This window comes from Megalops cyprinoides, chromosome 22, assembly GCF_013368585.1.
Source record: "Megalops cyprinoides isolate fMegCyp1 chromosome 22, fMegCyp1.pri, whole genome shotgun sequence".
NCBI classification, from domain to species: domain Eukaryota; kingdom Metazoa; phylum Chordata; class Actinopteri; order Elopiformes; family Megalopidae; genus Megalops; species Megalops cyprinoides.
The window spans coordinates 14,769,977-14,790,872 of record NC_050604.1 but is presented as its reverse complement, the minus strand read 5'-3'; the positions used below and the strand labels follow the sequence as shown (position 1 = coordinate 14,790,872).

Here is a 20,896-nt window from a genome sequence, read left to right as displayed (position 1 = left end):
ATTGTGCGATTCAAGCTAACAAACACCAGCACTCTGGCCTTCCTAACCTACCTGATAAACACACAGCAGTCAGGGTGAGGCACTAGGACATAATGGCACTGTAGGGCTTTCATAAGTGTTATGTCACAGCTGACAGCAGAGGCCTGTGGTTGCGCAATCTGCTTGCAGAGTCAGGCTTAACAGAGAAAGTGAGCTCTTGGGATAATTTTTATTAACAGGCCTTTGCACATAGAAAATTCCTCATCACATTACTGTAAATGTGTTTTAATCTTCCTTCCTTCAAGTAAGGAAACAGCCTGAGATGAGACAGCATTTATGCCGTATTGCAGGCTGTGTGCACTCAACCGGACAACATCCGGAGCATTTCTACAGAGAACACACACATTCATTAAAAATCAATGGCACTTACCCACGCACTCCTGGCTGGCCCTGAAGTGTTTCCCTATATAGATTGCTGGGCCAAGGCCTCCCACAGCAGATCCCCATAAGGGCTCCGCCCGCACTGATAATGCATGATGAGACTGGCCTACTTCAGAACAGCCTGGAATTTAAAGTTGCCCTCTCCTCGCCAATGGATTTTTTATATCTAAATGTCCACAGACAGGGAAAAGAAAATGCATCCTGTTCCTCTTGCGGTTCGTCCACTTTGTCCTTCCCTGCCTCTACCATGTCCCCTGGGCAGCGGGCGTCACTCTCAGCAGGGACCTGTGGATCTTAGCCGGAGGGAGGATCGAAAGGGATTTTGAGGTAATCTTTAGCGCACCGGTTTATCCACAGATCATCCTGGAGTTGGTGTGTCTCTCTGCAAACACGACAAAGTTGTCTGCCGTTATACTTCAGTGAATAAATCTGCACTATCGTTCTGCTGCACTAATCAGGATCTCATTTTAATAGTCTAAAAGCTGCTGCTTCTATGCCCTGATGAGGTGCTCGCTAAGGGTTGTTTCACTAAATATTTTGCAAGATAACTGCAATATGAAAATGTAAGATATGAAAATCTGTCTGTAAAGCAAATAAAAACATATTGTTAATCTGATATGAGGCAGTCTGTGTAACATACATAAACCACAGGTTCATGAACAGTGAAATAAAGTAAGTACATACTTTATAAGAACACACATATGAATTCCATTGGCAGTACTAATCATGGATTCTTCAAGAGTGTACACCTTTAATTAAAAAAAAAACAAAAAAAAAAAAACACTCCAAATAAAATCACTTTAAACCCTTGCTTGAGCATGGCCTGTAGTAGTGTTTTGTATTTTTTATTAAAAAAGGGTGTTTAGAGTTTGGTGGGATTTGAATACCCCTTACCCGCCATATCATGTGTTAATCCCCTGTAATCCTCCATTAAAGGAATTATACATTAAACTGCTTATTAAAAATATCATGGGATAATGTGGATTCCATATCGAACTAAGTGGCCCTTAGACAGCCTCGGGACTTCAGTCATTCAACAGAAAAGCAGCTTACAAACCGCTGTGTTAGAACTTAATTCCTGTTCCCCACCGCTCCGCCACTACAGTACCAGGCTTGATTAAAACAGACAGAGAAGACTGTAAAAAGAAAAATGCACATCAAAGATCTATTTGTTCTTCCATGTGTTGAAGAGGAGGTGGGGATAGACAACACTTTAAGGTCTTATCTATCAAAAGCAACTCCCAGCTGAGATATTACTAATATTATTTCTATTTAAAATGGATTTCTATGCAAAATAAGATCCAAAACAGCTTGTAAAAAAAGCTTGTTAGAAAAAATAAAAGAAACCTTGCAGCGAGTAGCCTTACTTATCACATTAATTTATTACATTTATTACATTACACGTTACAATTCACTCACTCCACAACATGGCATTGTGAATTATATTTGTTGCATTGGCTTGAATGAATACAAAATAACATGTATGGTGTATTCTATCATTGAGGTTTCTGTGGATAGACTGAGGGGTATTGGTATCATACAAGACTTTATACCAGTGTGGCCTGGTTACTTAGGCTGATGTAGCTGTAATAATAATATTGTACTGTAGTTCCCTCTAGTGGTCACTAGTATACACTGCTGAAATTCATAACCAGGACAGAAACCTAGGTCTCAGACTTTCAAAAAAAAAATAAATAAAAAAAACAAATTTACCAATTTATCAGTCCTCAGTGAATGAGGGGAGAAAAATTTGTAAAAAATGGCTCTTTGGAATGTAGGAAAAAATACAGCACAAGAGACCTGACTTAAGCTGTGTATACACAGCAAGGAAAAGTCAGGCTTTTAGGATTAGTTAATTCCTTGTGACATTATAATGAAGTAGTATTCATTCTTTGTATAGACCTACTACAATGCAAATGCAGAAATAAGATGAATCCAGGCTGAAGTAGAAAATGAATTTTAATAAAATGCTTGACTGACGCTCATATTTAGCCCTCAGGGGTGCTGACTTCCTCAGTAGCCATTGCTCCAGTCTGCACCGCAGGGTGCTGCTGGTACTTGCTCTGCCTTGGCCACATAAAAGGGTAGCCTGGTTTCTTCTGGTCCATCAAGACCAGTGTGGGTGCTTTCGGAGCAGGCTGGATCTCCTTCTGATCTTGGAGCTCCGCACGTGGAGACCGCAGCTGGGGCTGGCTGTCTGTCAGCATCTGTCTCTGGAAGTCCTGCTCACCTCGTAGCCTGCAGTGAACATGATTCTGTATGAATATTCAACCAAGAAGGAAGTAAAAATGTCCTAAACTACTGTGATTGTGACACCAGCACCACGGGCAACTTAATACTACGTTGGAACAAAATACACTATGTTGGATAAACTTAGCATTGCGAATTGAGATGAATTATCATATCATTAAGGTTACACAGGGCTTACCTTTTTATCTCAGTTTGGTTCTGGGAAAAGAAGTATTTCAGGCGCCTGTTCTCTTCCACAGTGCTGCTGTAGAGGGCCTGTAGACGGCTGTTCTCCTCCCGTAGTGCAATGTAGTTCCCACTCAGCTCCTTAAACGCAGACAGGAGACACAGATGACAGCCAAGCCATTTTATGAGTCATAGAAAAAAAACGACAATGTGAGCTAAACTCCAAAGCTAATCGAGCAGCTTCTTTTACTTCGATGAGCTCGTCTTTGGTGCGGATGGAGGCCCGGAGATCCTCCACAGCGGATTGGTTGTTAGACATCAGTATGGACTTGTATTCATGAGCCTCAGCTAGCATGTCCTCCATCTCCTGGCCTCGCATTTTCTGCTCCTGCAGCTCACGGGCAAAGGCACGGTTCTGCTGCACCAGATACTCTATCATCCCCTAAAAAGTAACAGCACAAATATGACCATTGCACATGGTAGGTTTATGAAATCTGAGGACCGACTGAACTCCTTCCATTATTAACACTACCCCTGGCAGACTGTGAGCCTGTGAGCCCAAACTCTGATCCGGGATTAACCGACCTGAACTAACCCCTGTCCTGTGCCCTGTTACTTTGTACGGAACCATGCAAACTAATCCAAGGTCTAACAATCCTACAAGGTCATGTCTGGTTGATTCACCACCATAGTTCTATTTATTTATTTATTTTTTGACTGAAACAAGAGGAGTCAGTGGCCTTAGAAAAAACAATACCATACTAACTATGTGGAAATGGAATTCACATGTTTACATATGTACACTTGCATTCCAGCAAAATCCACCCCAGCTCACCCTGTTCACTGAGTCTGCCTCTTGTCGAACTTGAAAGCAATCTTGGACGTACTGGTCCATCTCTTTGGTCAGGATCTGCGCCTCAGAGAGATGGCTCTGGAGGGCGCTGTATTCCTTACTCGGGTTCAGGAGACGGGCAGAGTTTTTCTCAGGCGATGGCTGGCCGTCACTGAAGATTGTGCCCTCCGAGTAGAGAGGGTAGCTGAAAGTTTGGGGGGGCAGAGACCCTTCTAGGCGGTCAGGTCCGCTGGGCAGCTTCCCCGGTTTGTGTTGCAGCGTGTCATCAGCGCGGTGTTGCTTGCCTTGCTGTCGTCTGGGAAACGGAAGGTCAGACTCCTTTGGGTTCACCATGACCCAGTTGGAAGCTTCTGGAGCAGGCTGGTTCTCAGGATCTCTGAGATCTTGACGCTGGGGCTGCAGCTGAGGGTGGCTGCCTACGCGTATCTGTCTGCCGAGGCCTAGCTGACCCTGCAGCCTGCAATGAAAAGCAGCCCGCATTAATATTTACCCGGGAAGCCATTAAAGCTGTTCTTTACTATGATCATAGCACTGGGACTATGGTCAACTTCATACCACCTTCAATAAGAAGACACTAGTGTGGATGAAGTCGTGTTTGTTGAGATGACTTTATAACTGAGTTATGTTAAATATGGCACACCTGTTTATCTCAGTCTGAATCTGTGTAAATGAGTCTTTCAGGAAAGCGTTGTCATCCACAGTGCTGGTGTAGAGGGTCAGCAGACGACTGTTTTCCTCCTTTAGCATCCTTAACTCGTTTCTCAGGGATTCCACCTCTGCATTTTTCCTCTGCTCATCTGTCCATAACAGCATGAATTAGAACCAGATGTTGATCCTTAGACACTATGCATATTATTTGGAATTTCAGAGAGAAAAGTAACCCAGAAATGAGTATCACCTCAAAGTAACCCATTTAACACATGATCGAAAAAGTTGAATGCAGATTACAATTAAGAAACTCTTAAGCCTAAGAGTTTTGTTTTATGCAACCGGATTAAAACATTGTGAGTCCAAATTCGCTCATTTAACGCTAAACCATCTCGACGACTCAGTGATTGGCCTCTGTGGGTAGGGCATTAGCCTGTAGAGTACAGGACGAAGCCCAGCCAACAGAGACGGAGGACACCTACCGCCCTTAACCTCAAGCTGCTTCAATGACTCCTGCAGAGTTTGTTTGAGCTCCTCCACCTGAGAGCGGAGAGCCAGCAGGCCTCTGAACTTCTCCTGCGCGCTCGCCTCAAATTTCTGAATAAAAGAAGATTTAACAATCTGTGATGAGGCATGCTGATTAGATCTAGATTGGAATGAAAGATGGAATGGAAATGTGTTTGCATTACATCACATTATTGGCATTTAGCAGATGCTCTTATCCAGAGCAACTTACATAGGTTACAATTTTTTACATTATCCATTTATACAGCTGGATATATACTGATGCTCTTTACCACTATTCTGTTCTGGTTGCTTGCATTTTTATTGTTATTTTTGACTAATTAAGGAAGCTTAGCCTTGGCAAAACGATTACACACGTAAGACTATTCTGATGGCGCATAGCTGGAACATGATCACCTGTACCAATAACAGTGTTGTAAAACCTGGAGAAGAAGGAGGACTTTCAGATACATTTGGACCCGTTCTGTCTAGGTATCAGTAGATGCTGACTCTGCAGTACCCTATCAAACGCACGTCATAAATATCAGCAGCCAAAGGTCTGAAAGCTCACTATTTAGCTAGCCAGCTAACACAAGATAGCTGGCTGAAAGAAAAATCCTTGATGTAAAATTGTTGGAACAACAACCTGAAAGCAGAACAGTGCAAAACACCAAAAAAACAATAGACACTTGCTGTAGCTGAATGATTTTCTGCTGACATAGGGACTTTATTCTGTTTATATAGCTAGACTAGCTTCTTTGTGATGTTCAAATGATTGTAACTGCAAGGTTTCAAACGCTGATGCCTATTTGCTGTAGAGATAATGAATGCAGTAATAATACAGATTTGTTTTACATATGCTATATCACTTTAGTGTCTGTACATCAGAAACATTGCTGTGGGAAAATTGGTAGTAGGTAATTGGATTTGGCCTTTACAACTCACCAAGCCATTCCAATATTGGTGATACACTCTGTCCTTTCATGCCTTTTTGCTACAGTACATCAGATCTGTGCATAGCCCTAGCCCTATCTGCACTGGTAAAAACGTTTCTTGGCAAAACAGCCCTGGGATTTCTCAACTGGGCGATGAAGGGAGAAGCTCACATTGAAAACCATTGCCATCTGTTGTTCTGTCATTTGAAGGGTATCCTCTTTCTCGCAGAGCTGCTCCTTCAGGTCCCTGATCTTCCGGGCTTGTTCAGCCATGTCTTCACGAGCCTTAGCCAGCATCTCCTCCATCACCTGGCTTCGAGTGATTTGATCCTCCAGCTCTTGGGCAAAAGTCCGATTCTGCTGCATTACACTATCTATCATATCCTAGAATGGGACAGTATTAGTATCACCATACAACTGACTTTTACATTCATTTAGCAGATGCTCTTACCCAGAACGACTTCCAGTACAAGACAACGTAAGTCTATCTATATACTGATCCAAACTGGATTCATCCCTCAAGCCAAACCCAGAAGCAACTCTATGTCATTTCTGGTTTTCTGCTGGTATGTATATCGAACAGTGCTTTGGATTCTAAGAAATATGTTATTCCTTTCTTGAGACAGATAATGGAAATGAATAATCTTATTGAGGACTCTACAACAGAGCAAATTATTCAAAACATGAAGCTGGTCTGTATGCAACTAGTTTTCAATCATGGATTTTATTTCTTAATTATATTTAACACTTGATTTCAACACAACTGGAGGATTTAAAAAAGTGCCACCTCCTCCTGGTCACATGTAAACATGCTTGGAGCTGCATTATTAGTCCAAACACTGTTTCGAAAATCTGCAGTTTCTTACCATTTCATCATCTGACCTCATTAACATGTGGCCTTGCAAACAGCAGAAACACAAAAATCTCTCACAATTTTACCAGTAGAAGTAACATAGACTGCAGGGGGAAAGGAACGTTGAAAAAAGTCCAAAGTTCTATGAGGTCATAAAGGTATTTGTGATGTTCCTTTTCCATGCCACATAATGCCTTATCGATTGTTGCTAACTGGAACCAAACAAGGCTTCTATGATGTCAGCACCTGAGCAAATGAAGTGTGTTGTTTGCTGTGGGCCCTAACATTATGTTTCAACTGAATACAATTCCATTATTTTCGGTGCTCTTGAAGAGGGGCTTACTCTGAGCCCGCAGTTAGTCTTACAAATATGCTGCAAATGTGTCATCACTCAAAAAATACATGAGTACAGACACCCATAGCGTTTCACTCTCAGCAAACTACTGAGCCATCCCCCATAGCTTCCTCACATAATTAAATGTCAACATAAATAGAAACACCTGAAGGTGCCTACGCATAATAACATGCGAACTCAAAAGTCCAGCAAACACATCTACATTAGCCATCTCTCTCTCTCATGCACTCGCACACAAACACAAAAGAGCCATTGAAGAAGGGATTTGGAATATCGTTTATATATACAAACTTCATGTTTCGGTACATCACAGTTTTGAGAAGGCAGCACAGAAAAAATGTCGTCTGTAAGGTTTGTGCTTCAGAGGCAGATTTTGACCAGGCAAACTGTCATCTCCAGATGCCCCCGTCCAATGCCCAGCGAGCATACAAGTCTAACAGGTTAACTACAATAAGCATCAGCTTTGGCAGAACTACGTTTTTGCTCTGAAGTAACAGAGACAGACATAACTTGCTTCAGGATACTCTTAGAAAATTAAATTACTTACTACATTTTGAAAAAAATATATATATAAAATAAAATGACCTGATAAGAGTTGTACCTTTGCACTAACTCCCTGTTTGAAGGCTGAAACCAAGTAGAACCCACAAAGATGCAGAACTTCACAAGTTCAGATAACAAGGATGGCAACAGAAGTTGAGGATATGTCTTCGCTCAGGAGAAACATATAATTTTAGCAACCTCTTCTTTCAGAACTACTTCAGCTCATTTAATATTTTTGAATAAGATTTCAGAATTTTATAATACTTTGTTTTTGTTTGCTTTCAAATCAACATACTTGCGTATTGTCGAAGGTCCACAGGTTGCACGTTATTATTTCCTCTCCAATCGTGATAGAGTTTTTTGTTTTGACGAATTTGAATATTGAGATGTTAGTACATCTTGTATTTTCAGGACTAAAAGGCAACATATATATTTCCAGGATCGTACATGGACAGAAGGCGTACCGATTTGAGAGGCTGGGTGGAGTTTCCCTCAGTGCTACATGATCCTGCTGCCATCAGGGCCCCACCCCGACACCTGCAACTGTGTCTTTGGCCTCCCCAGGTTTGCAAAGTCTGCACAGCTGGCTGCGCTCCTGACACCGCTGCAGCCCTGGCCCGTTCATTCGGGGCTCAGTCCGCTCTGCGCAGACCCCCCTGTCTGCAGCAGTCTGTGACTCTCCGTTGATGCGTTGAAGGGGCCATCCTGCCTTTGAGGGTGGGGGTCTGCCTCAGCTGCTATATTAACCTCCTCACCCTCACTTTTCCCCACCGTTACAGGTTTAGGAGCTTTCCCCACAGGAAGCCTGTCCTGGCCCACTTCCCATGGGTCAGCCCCATTTTCCCACGCGTCGTACCCGTCCATACAGGTGGGCGTGTCCTCATTGCCCATCACATTGCTGTCTGCAGGAGGTTTCCTCCGTCTCAACTCTGAACGAATCCGCTCTTCGTCTAACTCCGTTTCTCCGCAGACGCCGTCTTCTTTGGCTCCGGGATCCGGCGTGGTGCAAGGCGTGCCGTGTTTGCTGTGTAGACCTGAGCCGTTCCTGCCTTCCAGGTGCTCCTCCTCCAGGGCCCTCACCAGCTGCTCCACTCCCAGCCCCTCGGGGCTGCAGAGCGGCACAGGGCTGGCCAGGCCCACAAAGTCCCCGCTAGCATTGAATCGGAGGCCCTGTACAGGCGTCCTGTTGAGGCCGCGGGGCGTGTCCGCGTTACCTGAGCCGTTAGCGGCTTCCGTCATTACCACCCCATCCACCTGCTGCTGGCCTGAAGCGCTCTGTGGTGTCTGTTCTGAATTTGGGCCGGAGCCTGGACCTTGATTTTCCGTCTCCCCAGCTGGGGAGGCCCCGTTCTCCCTTTCAGCTGGGGTGGCCTGGTCCTCCCCACCAGCCTGGAACTGGGGAGGTGCAGTGGGCTTGACTGGCTGGTGACACATGGGGCAGGTCTCCTGAACGTACAGCCATTTGCGCAGGCAGTTCCCATGGAAGAAGTGGCCACAGTGGGTCACCACAGCAGAGTTCATCTCCTGTAGAAAAGAGAGGCACAGTGCGTCATTAACATAAAAGAATCTTCATCTGAGCTTTCACGGCCTTGGGTGTAGCAGATGTACCACAAAGGTCATACGGTGCCAGTCAAATTATCTGGATAAAGCCCGCCGTTAACCAGTATTACTCTGGATTAATTTCCTCTTTAATTCTGAATCCTTAATTTCCTCTTTAATTCCTCCTTAAAACTTCCAAGACCTGCTGGACAGAGAACGCTAAGCTGAAGTCATTCTGGAAAGGTAAACATGGAGCTACTTCAACGCTGGCTGAAAACCCACGGGTCCCCGTGACCCCCAGCTGACCTGGAAGCAGATGGCGCAGACGTCGTTGTGCTGCTGCAGCTGCTCGGCTGTGGCGCGGAGCAGGGAGTTGATCTTCTTGGCTGCCTCCTGCCGCAGCAGGAAGCTCCTCCAGCCGGACTGGGCGCGCAGCCAGACGTTGAAGTAGGAGTGGATGATGATGACGGAAGCGCCCATCCAGCTCCACTCGCCGAAGAGTGACTCCCAGGTGCCGTACGCCACTACGCACAGTGCCACCAGGAACTCCAGCACGCGGCTCACCGCGTTCACGTAGTAGATGATCTCGTCCAGGCTCTCGATGGGGTCCCGCCTCACCAGCTCCACCATGAACAGCGAGTAGATCAGCAGGGTACCCGTCACCTGGGCAACCACAGGACAAAACGTTTTTTCTTTTACTTGCCAAATTTTGCACTGGTGCACCTCTGCACTGAATCATTGTCAGCTAAAGCTGTTTTTGCAAAAGAAACAATGCTATGCAGGTCAATCTGAAATGAACAAATATGTATGGCAGCTCACACTTGATCTCAGATTTACATACACCGAGCAAACGAGAGACACCCTGCTAAAAATCATTAAAAGACATGCTGATGACTCTTCGATTAATATGTCCAAGATTTAATCTACCTTATGAAATCCATTCATGGTGGAAGTTATTCTTCAATAAAGCACCTATTTTACCACCTGTGAGAGCATATTGTGAAATGGTACACATATTGTGAAACAGGCGGCAGTGTGGAGTAGCGGTGAGTAGCAGCGCTTGTAACTGAAAGGTGACCGGTTTAATTCCTTGCTCGGCCACTGCTGCTGTACCCTTTGGCAAGGTACTTAACCCACAACTGCCTCAGTAAATATCCAGCTGTATACATGGGTAAAGTTGTAACCTATGTAAGTCACTCTGGATAAGGGTGTCTGCTAAATGACAATAATGTAATGTAATGTAATAAAGTACAAATCTCCTAGAGCAGGGGGACGCAGGAGGCATTTAGTCAGCTCCTGACCAACTCATTAGGAAGGTTAATGGAGGCCAGTGGGGAATGCAGTGTTCTAAAGTACCATGACTGTTCCAACCCGTGTTTCAGAGGACTCCTGACCTCTTACCTGCAGTGAGGTGAGCATGCAGCTGGACACCAGGATGAGCAGCCAGAAGTCCATGTGGAAGAACTGGGAGATCTTATACGCCATGAACCCCGGGAAGATCAGAAGGAGCAGGCACATGCTGAGTCCCCGGCAGTGCCTCCACAGGCTCCTGAGGACAGGCCCCAGATCAGGTACCAGCTCTTAAGCTGCCCCCCCACGCCTCCGCTGTCTAAGGCTTACACAGGGACAAGTCCCATACGAGTTCCCCCAGCTCCCACACCTCTGCCTCTCTATGCCGTGCGTAGGGACTGGTCCCAGATCAGTTCCCCGGCCCACACTTCCACTCTCTATGCAGTGCACTGCAGTGTAGGCTGCTCTGGGACTACTGCAGGAAGTGTGCGCCTGCGCTAAGCGGCAGAGAACACGGCCACCGACACACAGAAACGCGTTTAGAGAGGAAACACACCCCGCGCGAAAGATAAGAACATGAAAAGCATTCGCTGCTAAATCAACCCTGCATCTACCAAAAAGTTTTTTTTTTTATCATGAGAAAACATAAGCCTTTATCTGAGTTATTCGCACATGTTGTTAATAAATGTTTCAGTTAAATTCTTGTGTGCTGGACCATGACCTATTATACATTGTGCTGTACTGTACCACACTTGTGTTGCACTCTGCCTCACTTGTAAGTTGTAAGTTACAGTATACTGTAAAATTCTGTCTGCTCTGTGAGCGAGCCGCGCCCTCCGACTGGCTTACCTGTTGCGGGAGGCTCCCAGAGCGAGGATGATGGGGTCGGTGATCTCGATCATGGACTGCAGGGTGGAGGTGACCACGATGAAGAGGATGATGCTGAGGAGGAAGGTGCGCTGCAGCACCTGCATGTCCAGCAGGCCGGTCTGCAGGGCCAGCAGCAGCAGGGTCACGCCCTCCGTCACCCCTCTGAGCGCAGGGGAAGGGACAAAGAGGGTCAGCGGGTGCAATCTGCACGCACATGTGCATGCACGCACACATGCACACAAGCTTGCATGCGCACACAGACACAGACACGCAGACGAATGCAGGAATTAAACACACACCAACTTCACACCGCAGTGAGAAACATGCACACACAAATACACCTTTGCCACCCCATAAAACAAGCACACTAGCAAAAACTAAACAGAGACAGATTAGGGGTGCAAAAATCCACAAACCAAAGGCTGCCAGACTGCAAGTGGGGAAACTTCTGCTGGTAAACCGAAACTAACTGAATTAATATCAAACTGTGTCAATGGACCATACTGTGTTTACAAAATATACACAATGAAACTACCCCTGGATAGGAATGTCTGCTAAGCAAACAAATAACAGGCATGGCAATCACACCTAAAAACCACACACAGACACACGCAGGCACACACACCGCAGGAACAGAACCTACGGTAGTATCCTTACCTGTGCATGACATTCTCGTTCTGCACAGCGGCATAGCCACCCAGGTAGAACTTGCAGAGATTGAGCAGCCCCAGGGCCAGGTAAGACACCACAAAGGTCAGGCCCAGCAGGGAGTAGGGCGTGGCACAGCACTCTGAGACACTACACGGAAACACACACAGGCAGTGAGATGCCGAGTACACCGCCCCACAGACATGCTCAGTGTACCTTTTCCCGTAAACTGGTTGAACCTGAAATAGCCATTACATTCATTTGGAGCATCCTCGCTGGTGAAATGTGAAAGAGCTTTACTGCGCTGGTATTGAAACCAAACAAATTCTTCCAAGTCCAAGCTTCATTACAGGGCAGTATTCACTGAGAACATTTTCAAACGTGGCACACTACACAGGGAGAATCCACCTGGTACTTAAACAGTTCAAAGGGAGTGAGCGGCAAGCTTACCTGGTCAGGAACACAAAGAGCACCCCCTGGTGGTTGACGAAGTTACTGCTGGCTGTGGCATGAGAGTAAATTTGTACCATGAACAGCACAAACCAAAAGACACTGAAGAGGACAGGGACAGCAAATTGATTCCACAGAGAGACCCCCAACGCAAGCAATCTGTACAGTTCCATCACCTGGGAGACACACAGGGAAAAACAGACAGATTCACAAATGGAGCACGAGATTACAGCAGAGATTACTCAGTCTTTATAAAATTAGTATACTTCAAACATACACACAATATAAAATCCAAGCCTTCTCTCTGGACAGCAGTATAGATTTACCTTTATCACGTATTATCTCAAGGAACACAATTTTTGATTAAACACCATTTAAATACCTAGCCCTGTCTGAGATGCAATGCACAACGTAATTGTCCAGTCAGATCCAGGAGGTCATTGCCACCTTTTCCTGCTTGGCTACACCTGTTGGTTGTAAATTCCTAGTGGTGTGCTCCAACAGCTTCCCTGCCCAGAGAAACGTCCTCACCTCCACCTGCAGGACCTCCCTGTACGCCGCCCTGGCCAGCTGGTAGGGCACAAAGAGGTTGTAGAGCAGGAAGAGGGCCACCTCGATACCCGTGAGCACCATGGCGAAGGAGCTCACGGTGACCAGCATGGCGTGGGAGACAGCGCAGAGGCGAGCCAGCAGGGGGAGCAGGTGAGCCGAGAAGAGCCACACCTGCCTGGTCTTCATGAGGAAGGCACACAGTGTGCTGAGGATGATCTGACCTGTAGTGTACACACATGCAAGCGCAAAGGGAAGCACAGGGAAGAACCAACAGACTGAAACGTTTACACAGACATGCAAAAGGAATATATTCAAAACAGACGCAAGACGTTAACTGAATTAAAGCCATACAAAAGTTGACCTGGTTTGCCTTTACACATTTTTTAATCACTGAGAATGATTCACTGAGGAAAAAGCAAAGTGCTTCATATCGAATGTGCAAAGAAGCAGAACAGAATGTAATTTAAAAAGGTGTTTTCCTGACAAGGGGAATGCTTGGACAATGTTATTAAGAAGAGCCAGCCAGAATCTTGTAACACACTCCAGGAAGCATCCTGTCAAGGCAATGTACACCAGAAGATGATTTACAAAATACTAATTGCAGGCATGTGCATAGTGAACCTTGTGTTTTCTGGCTTAAAATATTAGTGATCAATATGCCTTTCTTATGCAAAATACTATTCAAATTAGTGTTTACCAGAATGGCCAACCTCTTACAGCATGCTTTTGGTATTTAGTCAGGGGGTTACTTAAAAATATGGACGGTACCATACGTGTAGAAACTTAAATAACAGGAAGACAAGATGAAAGAGACAGGCAAAAGAAGCAAAGATAGGATCAGCAGTCATTTGCTTCCTTGAACAAGTAGAATAAGAAATACATGTGTGAAGTGGGAGGTGTCATGTGTGTTATAACTACCTACTTACTTGTCAGTGCAGCAACAAAACGGCTGAAAGCCAATGAATCCAGATATACAGCTCCCTCATACCCATAATGCACCTCTCCACGCACATAGTCTCTGTGAAAGATTGAAATAGGCTCACATGCAGATAGACCGTCAGCGTACATTACAGGTTTCAGACCAGATCAAGTTCAACTGAACAAGGCAAAACACATTCATTACGGTTTAGAGAAGGACTGAACAGAATGATGACATGTATATAAACTGTGGTCACAACAGCCTCTGGCTTGAGGCCTACGGCCATAGCTCCAGCTGCAGGCTTCAACTCTGCCCTGCAGCCAGATCCTTCAGGCTAAGGCAGTGTTATAGAGCTGTTTAGTGACACTGCAGCAATCAGCTCTCAGAGCAAACTCATGGGAGGCTTTCACCAGTAATCACAGAGGTGTACCTAGATGTTGAACAATCGGGAGACTGCATGTCCAATTCAAAACTTCATTCTTGTCTTCTGTAATACAGTGTACATTACTGTAGGTGTAGCCATTCTAAGTCGATATTTATCATAGAAACCATAGGAGATTGGATACACATAAACTAAACCACTCTAAATTACATTAAATTACATTATATTCACTTAGCAGATGCTCTCATCCAGTGTGAATTCCAGCACAAAAGAACAGAAGTATACTCATTCAAGTTAAATGACCAACAGTGTCAGACCAGGCTATCAACACTCCCTGACCAGTGAGTGCGAGCATAACACTATTCAAGCCCTATCACAAGTTAAATAAGATTAACCACAAGATACAGATAACTTTTGCTATGTTTCCAGGCAAGCTGGCTAAGTAGCTCTCACAACACTCCTCTTTATTTTCTACCAAGGCTTATCTCTCGGCTAGGATGAATTGCATGATTACCACAGTCCACACGCTGCAACAGATAACAGACAGCTTGTCAGCCAGGTTTGGACAGGCCTGGCATATCATGGCATGGCACAGCTCAAAATGGTTCCCATGGTGGAAAAGATGCATCTGTGTGGCTGGGAGTGGCACCTGCACACACCTGGAGACTTGGTGTCCCACATAGAGAAGCAGCGCTGTCAGGACATAGAGGTACAGCTTCACTATGTGTCTCAGTGGCAGGACCAGCACCACCACACTGACCAGGTGACCTGAAAGAGACACAGCAGCTCCAGTCCTTAGAGGCAATAACCAACATTTACCACATCATGCCGATTTTTTAAAATGTGCTTCTATTCAATCATTAATGTCTCAGCTCTGCAAGATCCTCAGAATGTTTCACTCGATGTTGTACTGAAGAAAAAAGGTATGTTGTGTAAATTATATACAATACTGTCACAACTCTAAAAGACATTTAACACAGATGAATCTCCCTTTCTCAATTATGAATTAACCTACATCTGTAACCCTATGTTGATTGCTCTAACGTAGTAGCAAGATAACAACAAAAACGGTGTATTTTGTGGCCAGGCATGACTGAGATGACGCTGTGTTGATACTGATTGTTGGCTAGCAAGCAATGACTCATCTGACGATGGGTATCGTCAGCCTTTTTTCTCGCATAGCTCGGGTACTTACCAACATAATATAGGTTCCAAATAACATATTTGTATTTGAAAAGCATGTCTTCATTTTTTGCCTTCAGGTGCTCCGTGAAGCTATCGATGTCACACTTGTATAACAAGTCCAACATGAGTATGCTAGGCACTCTCAGAGCGATATTTGCGATTTCGTCCAAACGAGGCATTTTTAATCGCAAATCTATCGTTAGCTAACTTTGCGAGTCTGTAAATATTCTCTCTCCTACGTGATCAGTCCCATACAATCATGTTGTCCGTCAGTACCGGCATTAAAATCAAGATGGGCGTTCCCCAGCTCCACATTCAGTATTTTTTGCGATTTCTCTTGCCCATTTTTCAGCTCGACGCCGTGCTAGTTTTTCACCTGTTGCTAAAACGACCGGGGATTCCCGACTGTCAGAGGACGAGGCACTGGGTCTTTCGTTTGCTGGGGATGGCATAATACATTAGCTACAGTCTTTCGTGCGCCCACACACAAAAGCAAAAAGGAACGAAACCACTTGACGAGATCCAGGTTCTCTTTCCTTGGACATTCCACACCTCCATGTTGTCGCCCGTGTTAGCAATCCGTGTATGGACACGTAGACAACTGCAGCAACTCGACGTTGACTAAAACGCGAGAGAGCTGCGGGGATGGCCGACTTGCCTCTTCCTTAAATATGCAAAAGGTTAAATGTTCAGCGTTGCAACGGCAGCTGTTAAATACTCATGTATTCCTCGGTGGGCGACCCACACACTCTTCCTTAAGATGAACAGCCATTATTGTGAACTTTGACCTCACGGTTTCGTCACTGCGGCGACGAGTCTGAGATCTTTCTGCCTGTTACATGGTGCAGTTCAAAGCGGTCTGCACGAATGCACCTGCCTTCTGCCTGCTCAGTGTAGATGGGCAGATAGTGCATGCAGATGATGAAACTAACAAACATATTTAGATCAGTGGATCTGCGCCATCTGTGCCCTACATTGGGGTTTGTGAACAGAGCCGGGGTAAACAGAGGAACTTTCTATCATCTGGACGGCTCGTCGCTTTCTTCCAGCATGCTGAACTACACGATCCACACTATATACGGATCCATGGATCGAGAAAGACGCTACATATATACGTTACAGCAGCAGTGTAAAAAAATATATAATATCATCTTATGAGTCCTCATTTACTCTTTTTCCTACATCTGGGTGGGTTTTTGTTTGAAGAAAGCCAAATGATCCCTTCAAAACACACTACCTGTTCCCAACTGTTAAGCATGGTGGTGATCTGTTATGGTATGAGAAACCATAGTTGTTAGAGTCGTTGCGTCCGATTATTACTCTGCCTAGAAGTACAGCCAAGGAATATGAAGCCTGGTGACCAGGTGTGCCCTAAAATTGTTTACTCAAAATGTCACCATATTCCAAAAATAATAATGCCCCCATACAATTTTTACATCTAGCTTTTACCTCTGCACATTATATCCAATAATTAAACCCTTGGACTTATTCTGCTTCATTCTGAAATTGAGACATCCAACTTTTAATGTACGCCAGAAATTCAACAAAGAAATGAACAGTAATTCACACTTAATTAGTTCATTAATTAATTAATTCATTTAGTGGATGCTTTCATACAGAGTGACTGGTAAGGCTAGTAAGGCATCACACTTTAAATGCATATCACAGCAGCAACAACAGCAACAAAAACACAGGTACAGAGTAGTACATGACTGAGGCAGAAAACAGCACCAAAATTAAAACACAACAAAACAGTGCCCTACTTGTTCTTAATAGCAACATAATTATTTACTAAAGTGACCACAGAGACTATCAAAGATCTTCTAAATAATGCAGGAGTCCAGGGTTTGGTTTCCAGGTCTGGCCTTTAAACTCTTCCCCTCCTTGAAAATCCCCGCTCACCACTCACAGGCCAATGGCTTTACAATCCACTACCAGGGGGATTTCTTTCGGAGATATAAGCTTTGTTTGCTTGGCTCCAGCTAGCAACAATCACCAAGGCAAAATGTCATAGCTGCAATTATTTTATGACGTAATAGATGTTTAGAATTCTAAATCCTTCCAAAGATCCTTTGCCTGCACATGCTTCACATAATTCCTGCTTGCTGTAATCAAGTGTTTTTTTTGTGATTGAATTCAACACCACCCCCCCAGGACAGAACATGCCTGTAATCTCAGAAATCAAAATGGTAAGAAGCTGTAGACGCAGAACAGACTGTGTATTTGTGGACTAAAAATGCTACTTTAAACATGTTTACGTACTGTCAGTGACAGATGGCACTGATTTCAGTCCCTCAAGTGTGATAGCGGGTGGCTCCACTTGATTCAGCTAGCGGCCATATTAGATTGAAGCGAGGCTGGAACTGCAACAGTTTACACTGACATTAAGGATAAGTGGTTGGAGCAGACACATACAGAGTGTTCCCCCTCCAAAGCAAGGCATAACTGATTATTTGGCAGAAAATATTGAGAGGGTACTGAAATGGATCTCAGATGTGTGTCAATAAAAGCATTATTTTTGCCAAAAATATCAAACAACAGCCATTTGGCTAGGTAGGTAGGAAGCGCTAGCAGTGTCTCACTTTCTGTCAGATATAGCTATGAAAATGACTCTAAAAGACATCTTAATTTCATGAGTAACCTTATACTTTATCTTACATTACGCCCACTTTTCCTCTCTCCCATTGTTCAGTTACTATGTCTTCAAAAGTGCCACACTGCCTGAATTCCATTCACTTCAGTGGCTGCCATCAGTGTATGGAGTTTAGCATAGGCTATAGCCAGTGTGTATAAAGTGACCTTTCTGTGTTTAATACATACAAATACAATCCTTGAGACAAAAAAAAAAAAAAATACTTTCATAAAATTTAGTTTTACAGATTCTATTGAACACAGCTTTCAAAGAATAGTTTGCTATCCTTTGTTTAATATACAGTTTTGTAACATTGAATTTCAAAGCTGCAGTGTGGAAGGATTCTCTTTTTTAGATTGATTATCTTATGACAGGAGAAAATCAATTTCTTACAGATGTACATACTGAGTACTGTGTAACACATGCCATAGCTCAACCAAAAGCAACAGGCACATAAGGTGGTGAAACATTCAGTTTCACTTGGTCAGTTTCCATTGTTCTGTGGGAAATGACAGGAAGTCTTTGTATGCCTCGTCCTGTGTCTGATCCTGCTGTCTGCCTGAAGCAATGCTTGTGGGGCAGAGATTTCAACAAGTTTTTAGATTTCAAAACTGTTTTTTTTTCTTTGTTTTTTTTTTTTGTTGTCATTTTTCAGGAGATCATGGATTCTCTGCATCAGAATTGGGCTCTGGCCTGTGAGCTGAAGATATGAATGCTGCAAGATGGTATGCAAGAACACCTGCTTGCTGAGCCTTATGAACACAGTGTGGCTCTGCTATCTGACAGCCAGACCATCATACAGGAAATTCAAGATCTCGTCAACGCCAAGCTGCTCAAAGTAAATGGAGCTATTCCCTGTTCTGGGGAGTAGTTTACATTATCTTTCTTTTCCCTTGATGTAAAAAAAAATCCCTTGTTGGCATTTGTGTCTTCTTCATGCATTGAAGGACTGATCTGAGATCTTTGACCACGCTGTGTCTACGCATGCTCTGGAAATCCATGAGCTGAAGCAACAGTTGCTTGAGAAAGAGGAGGCTCTCCAGCATTCAGAAAAGGGGATTTTTGATGTGGTGAGAGTGAGTTTATTCCATGTTCTATTTATAAGAAGCGTAAGGGGTCTCGTATCACAGAGGCTAAATGGAGGTGTTTCTCTTGCCAAAAAAGACTTTAGCTTCAAATCATTGGAAATATTTGGGGATACACTGTGGCAAACAGTTTACTTTAATAGTGCCAGAGGTCTGGTACCAATTGCCAAAAGTCTACATGTTAGCTACTACTGACACAAAGTGTTTTCCACCAATGACAAAGTATGAGCTATATCTGACAAATTATTTTCCGCTAGTGATAAACTTCCAATTAATCACTCGACACCAGTGCCAATGTTACAAGTATTTGCTGGGCATGTGAAAAAGCGTTCTGGTATATGTCTTAATAATAGTGACTCTGGTGTTTGCCAGAGATGCTGGTGACATGTATATTACATATATAAACAGGAATGTATAAAAGTATAAATTTTGGGGGGTAAATCTAACATTATAATGTGCCACAGTTCTTAATTCCTGTTACATCAAAGCATTCACTTTATTGTAAATCTATCACCGACTTAATTAAATGTTAAAAATCTTCAATGTTGTTTCATTGACTTTAATGTTAAATGAGTATATGAAAAAATGTCAAAATTATCTTGCCAAATGCCAGAACCATATGGATAATAAATATCATACTACATATGGAAGTATTACCATCCTAATAAGTTATTTTTCTACTTTCTCTGCTATATGGTAATTTTAGGCATGTTTATGAGCAGAGGTACATTCCATGTTTAAATACTGTAGGGGGTAAACAAGCACCAGAAAAAAAAGCATTCCTTTTTCATTGACACATAATTTTATAATAATATGATGGTAGTAATAATATAATTTGATCAAGAACATCAAACTTATGATTTAAAATGTTAGCTGCCATGCTCACAACGTGTTGCCTTTTCTAGCAGGATGACAGAAATTAGGTGAGGCTGGGCTTGATTAGCACTTAGATGGGATACCTGACTGCTGCTGGAAGTGGTGTTGGCAGGGCAGTAGAGGATGCTCTTTCATCTGAGCCAAGCAGAAATCCAATACCTCAGTGCAATGACAGCGACACTGTGTTGTAGGGGTTGGTGCCTTTCAGAGGTTAATTTCTGATCTTAATGCTGGTGAGTTGGCAACAACATTACCATTACACTAAATTATTGTTATTTAGCAAAGGCTCTTAACCAGAGCAACATACACAGGTTACCGTTTTTACATGTTACGCATTTATAAAGCTGGATGTTTACTGAGGCAATTCCGGGTTAACCACCTTGCCCAAGGCAACAACAGTGCCCCAGTAAGGAATTGAACCAGCAACCTTTTGGTTACGAGCCCTGCTCCTTACCATTATGCTACATTGCTGCCCTTTGTGTCCAGAGGTTTGTTGACACTGTTTAGCTGTGGTTTGTTACAATGTTGCCACAACTGTCAAGACTCTTCAACAAGTTTGCCTCCAGTATTAATATGATTTGTTTCCACAGCAACTGCACAAGTTTTTCCACTTTTGTTTGCCATGATGTCACCACAACTGTTTGCCAGATGTTAGTTTGCATATGAAATTGTTAAACTGTGACAAGACTATAGCCCTAATCGCCACAGGATTATGATAGGTTTTCAGCTCTGCCAGAAAAGTTTGCATTATGGTATGAGTTATCAATAATGTACTGTGTTTCATTTGTATTGCTTTAGAAACTGGAAGAAAGTGAGAGTTCTCAGGTTGAAGACCTTGGACAAACTGTGCTGTAATCACTACAGCGCCTAAAGTTCAAGGATGGTAGGTGTTTTCTGTCAGCGTTGGCTGGGTTTCATGTGTGGTGTACAGGCTAATACCCT

At 43.8% G+C, this 20,896-nt stretch overlaps 1 protein-coding gene across 1 annotated transcript; it reads right to left on the bottom strand.

The window, feature by feature from the left end:
- Window positions 1–7,247: 7,247 nt before the first annotated feature.
- Window positions 7,248–16,132, bottom strand: zmp:0000000662 (RING finger protein 145). The gene is made up of 10 exons (XM_036517308.1): window positions 15,372–16,132; window positions 14,836–14,944; window positions 13,802–13,893; window positions 12,855–13,096; window positions 12,324–12,499; window positions 11,883–12,023; window positions 11,205–11,387; window positions 10,467–10,614; window positions 9,372–9,728; window positions 7,248–9,050 (listed from the first exon to the last, which is right to left on the bottom strand). The coding sequence occupies exons 1-10, from the start codon at window positions 15,538–15,540 to the stop codon at window positions 8,148–8,150; spliced, it is 2,520 nt and encodes an 839-aa protein (XP_036373201.1). The 5' UTR covers window positions 15,541–16,132; the 3' UTR covers window positions 7,248–8,147.
- Window positions 16,133–20,896: the final 4,764 nt, after the last annotated feature.

Coding starts and splice junctions, on each gene's coding strand:
- zmp:0000000662 (XM_036517308.1), bottom strand. CDS start 15,540: ATGCCTCGTTTGGACGAAATCGCAAATATCGCTCTGAGAGTGCCTAGC. Junction 13,894..14,835: donor GTGGGACACCAAGTCTCCAG/GTGTGTGCAGGT, acceptor AATCTTTCACAG/AGACTATGTGCGTGGAGAGG. Junction 9,051..9,371: donor TCTGCGCCATCTGCTTCCAG/GTCAGCTGGGGG, acceptor TCTTTTCTACAG/GAGATGAACTCTGCTGTGGT.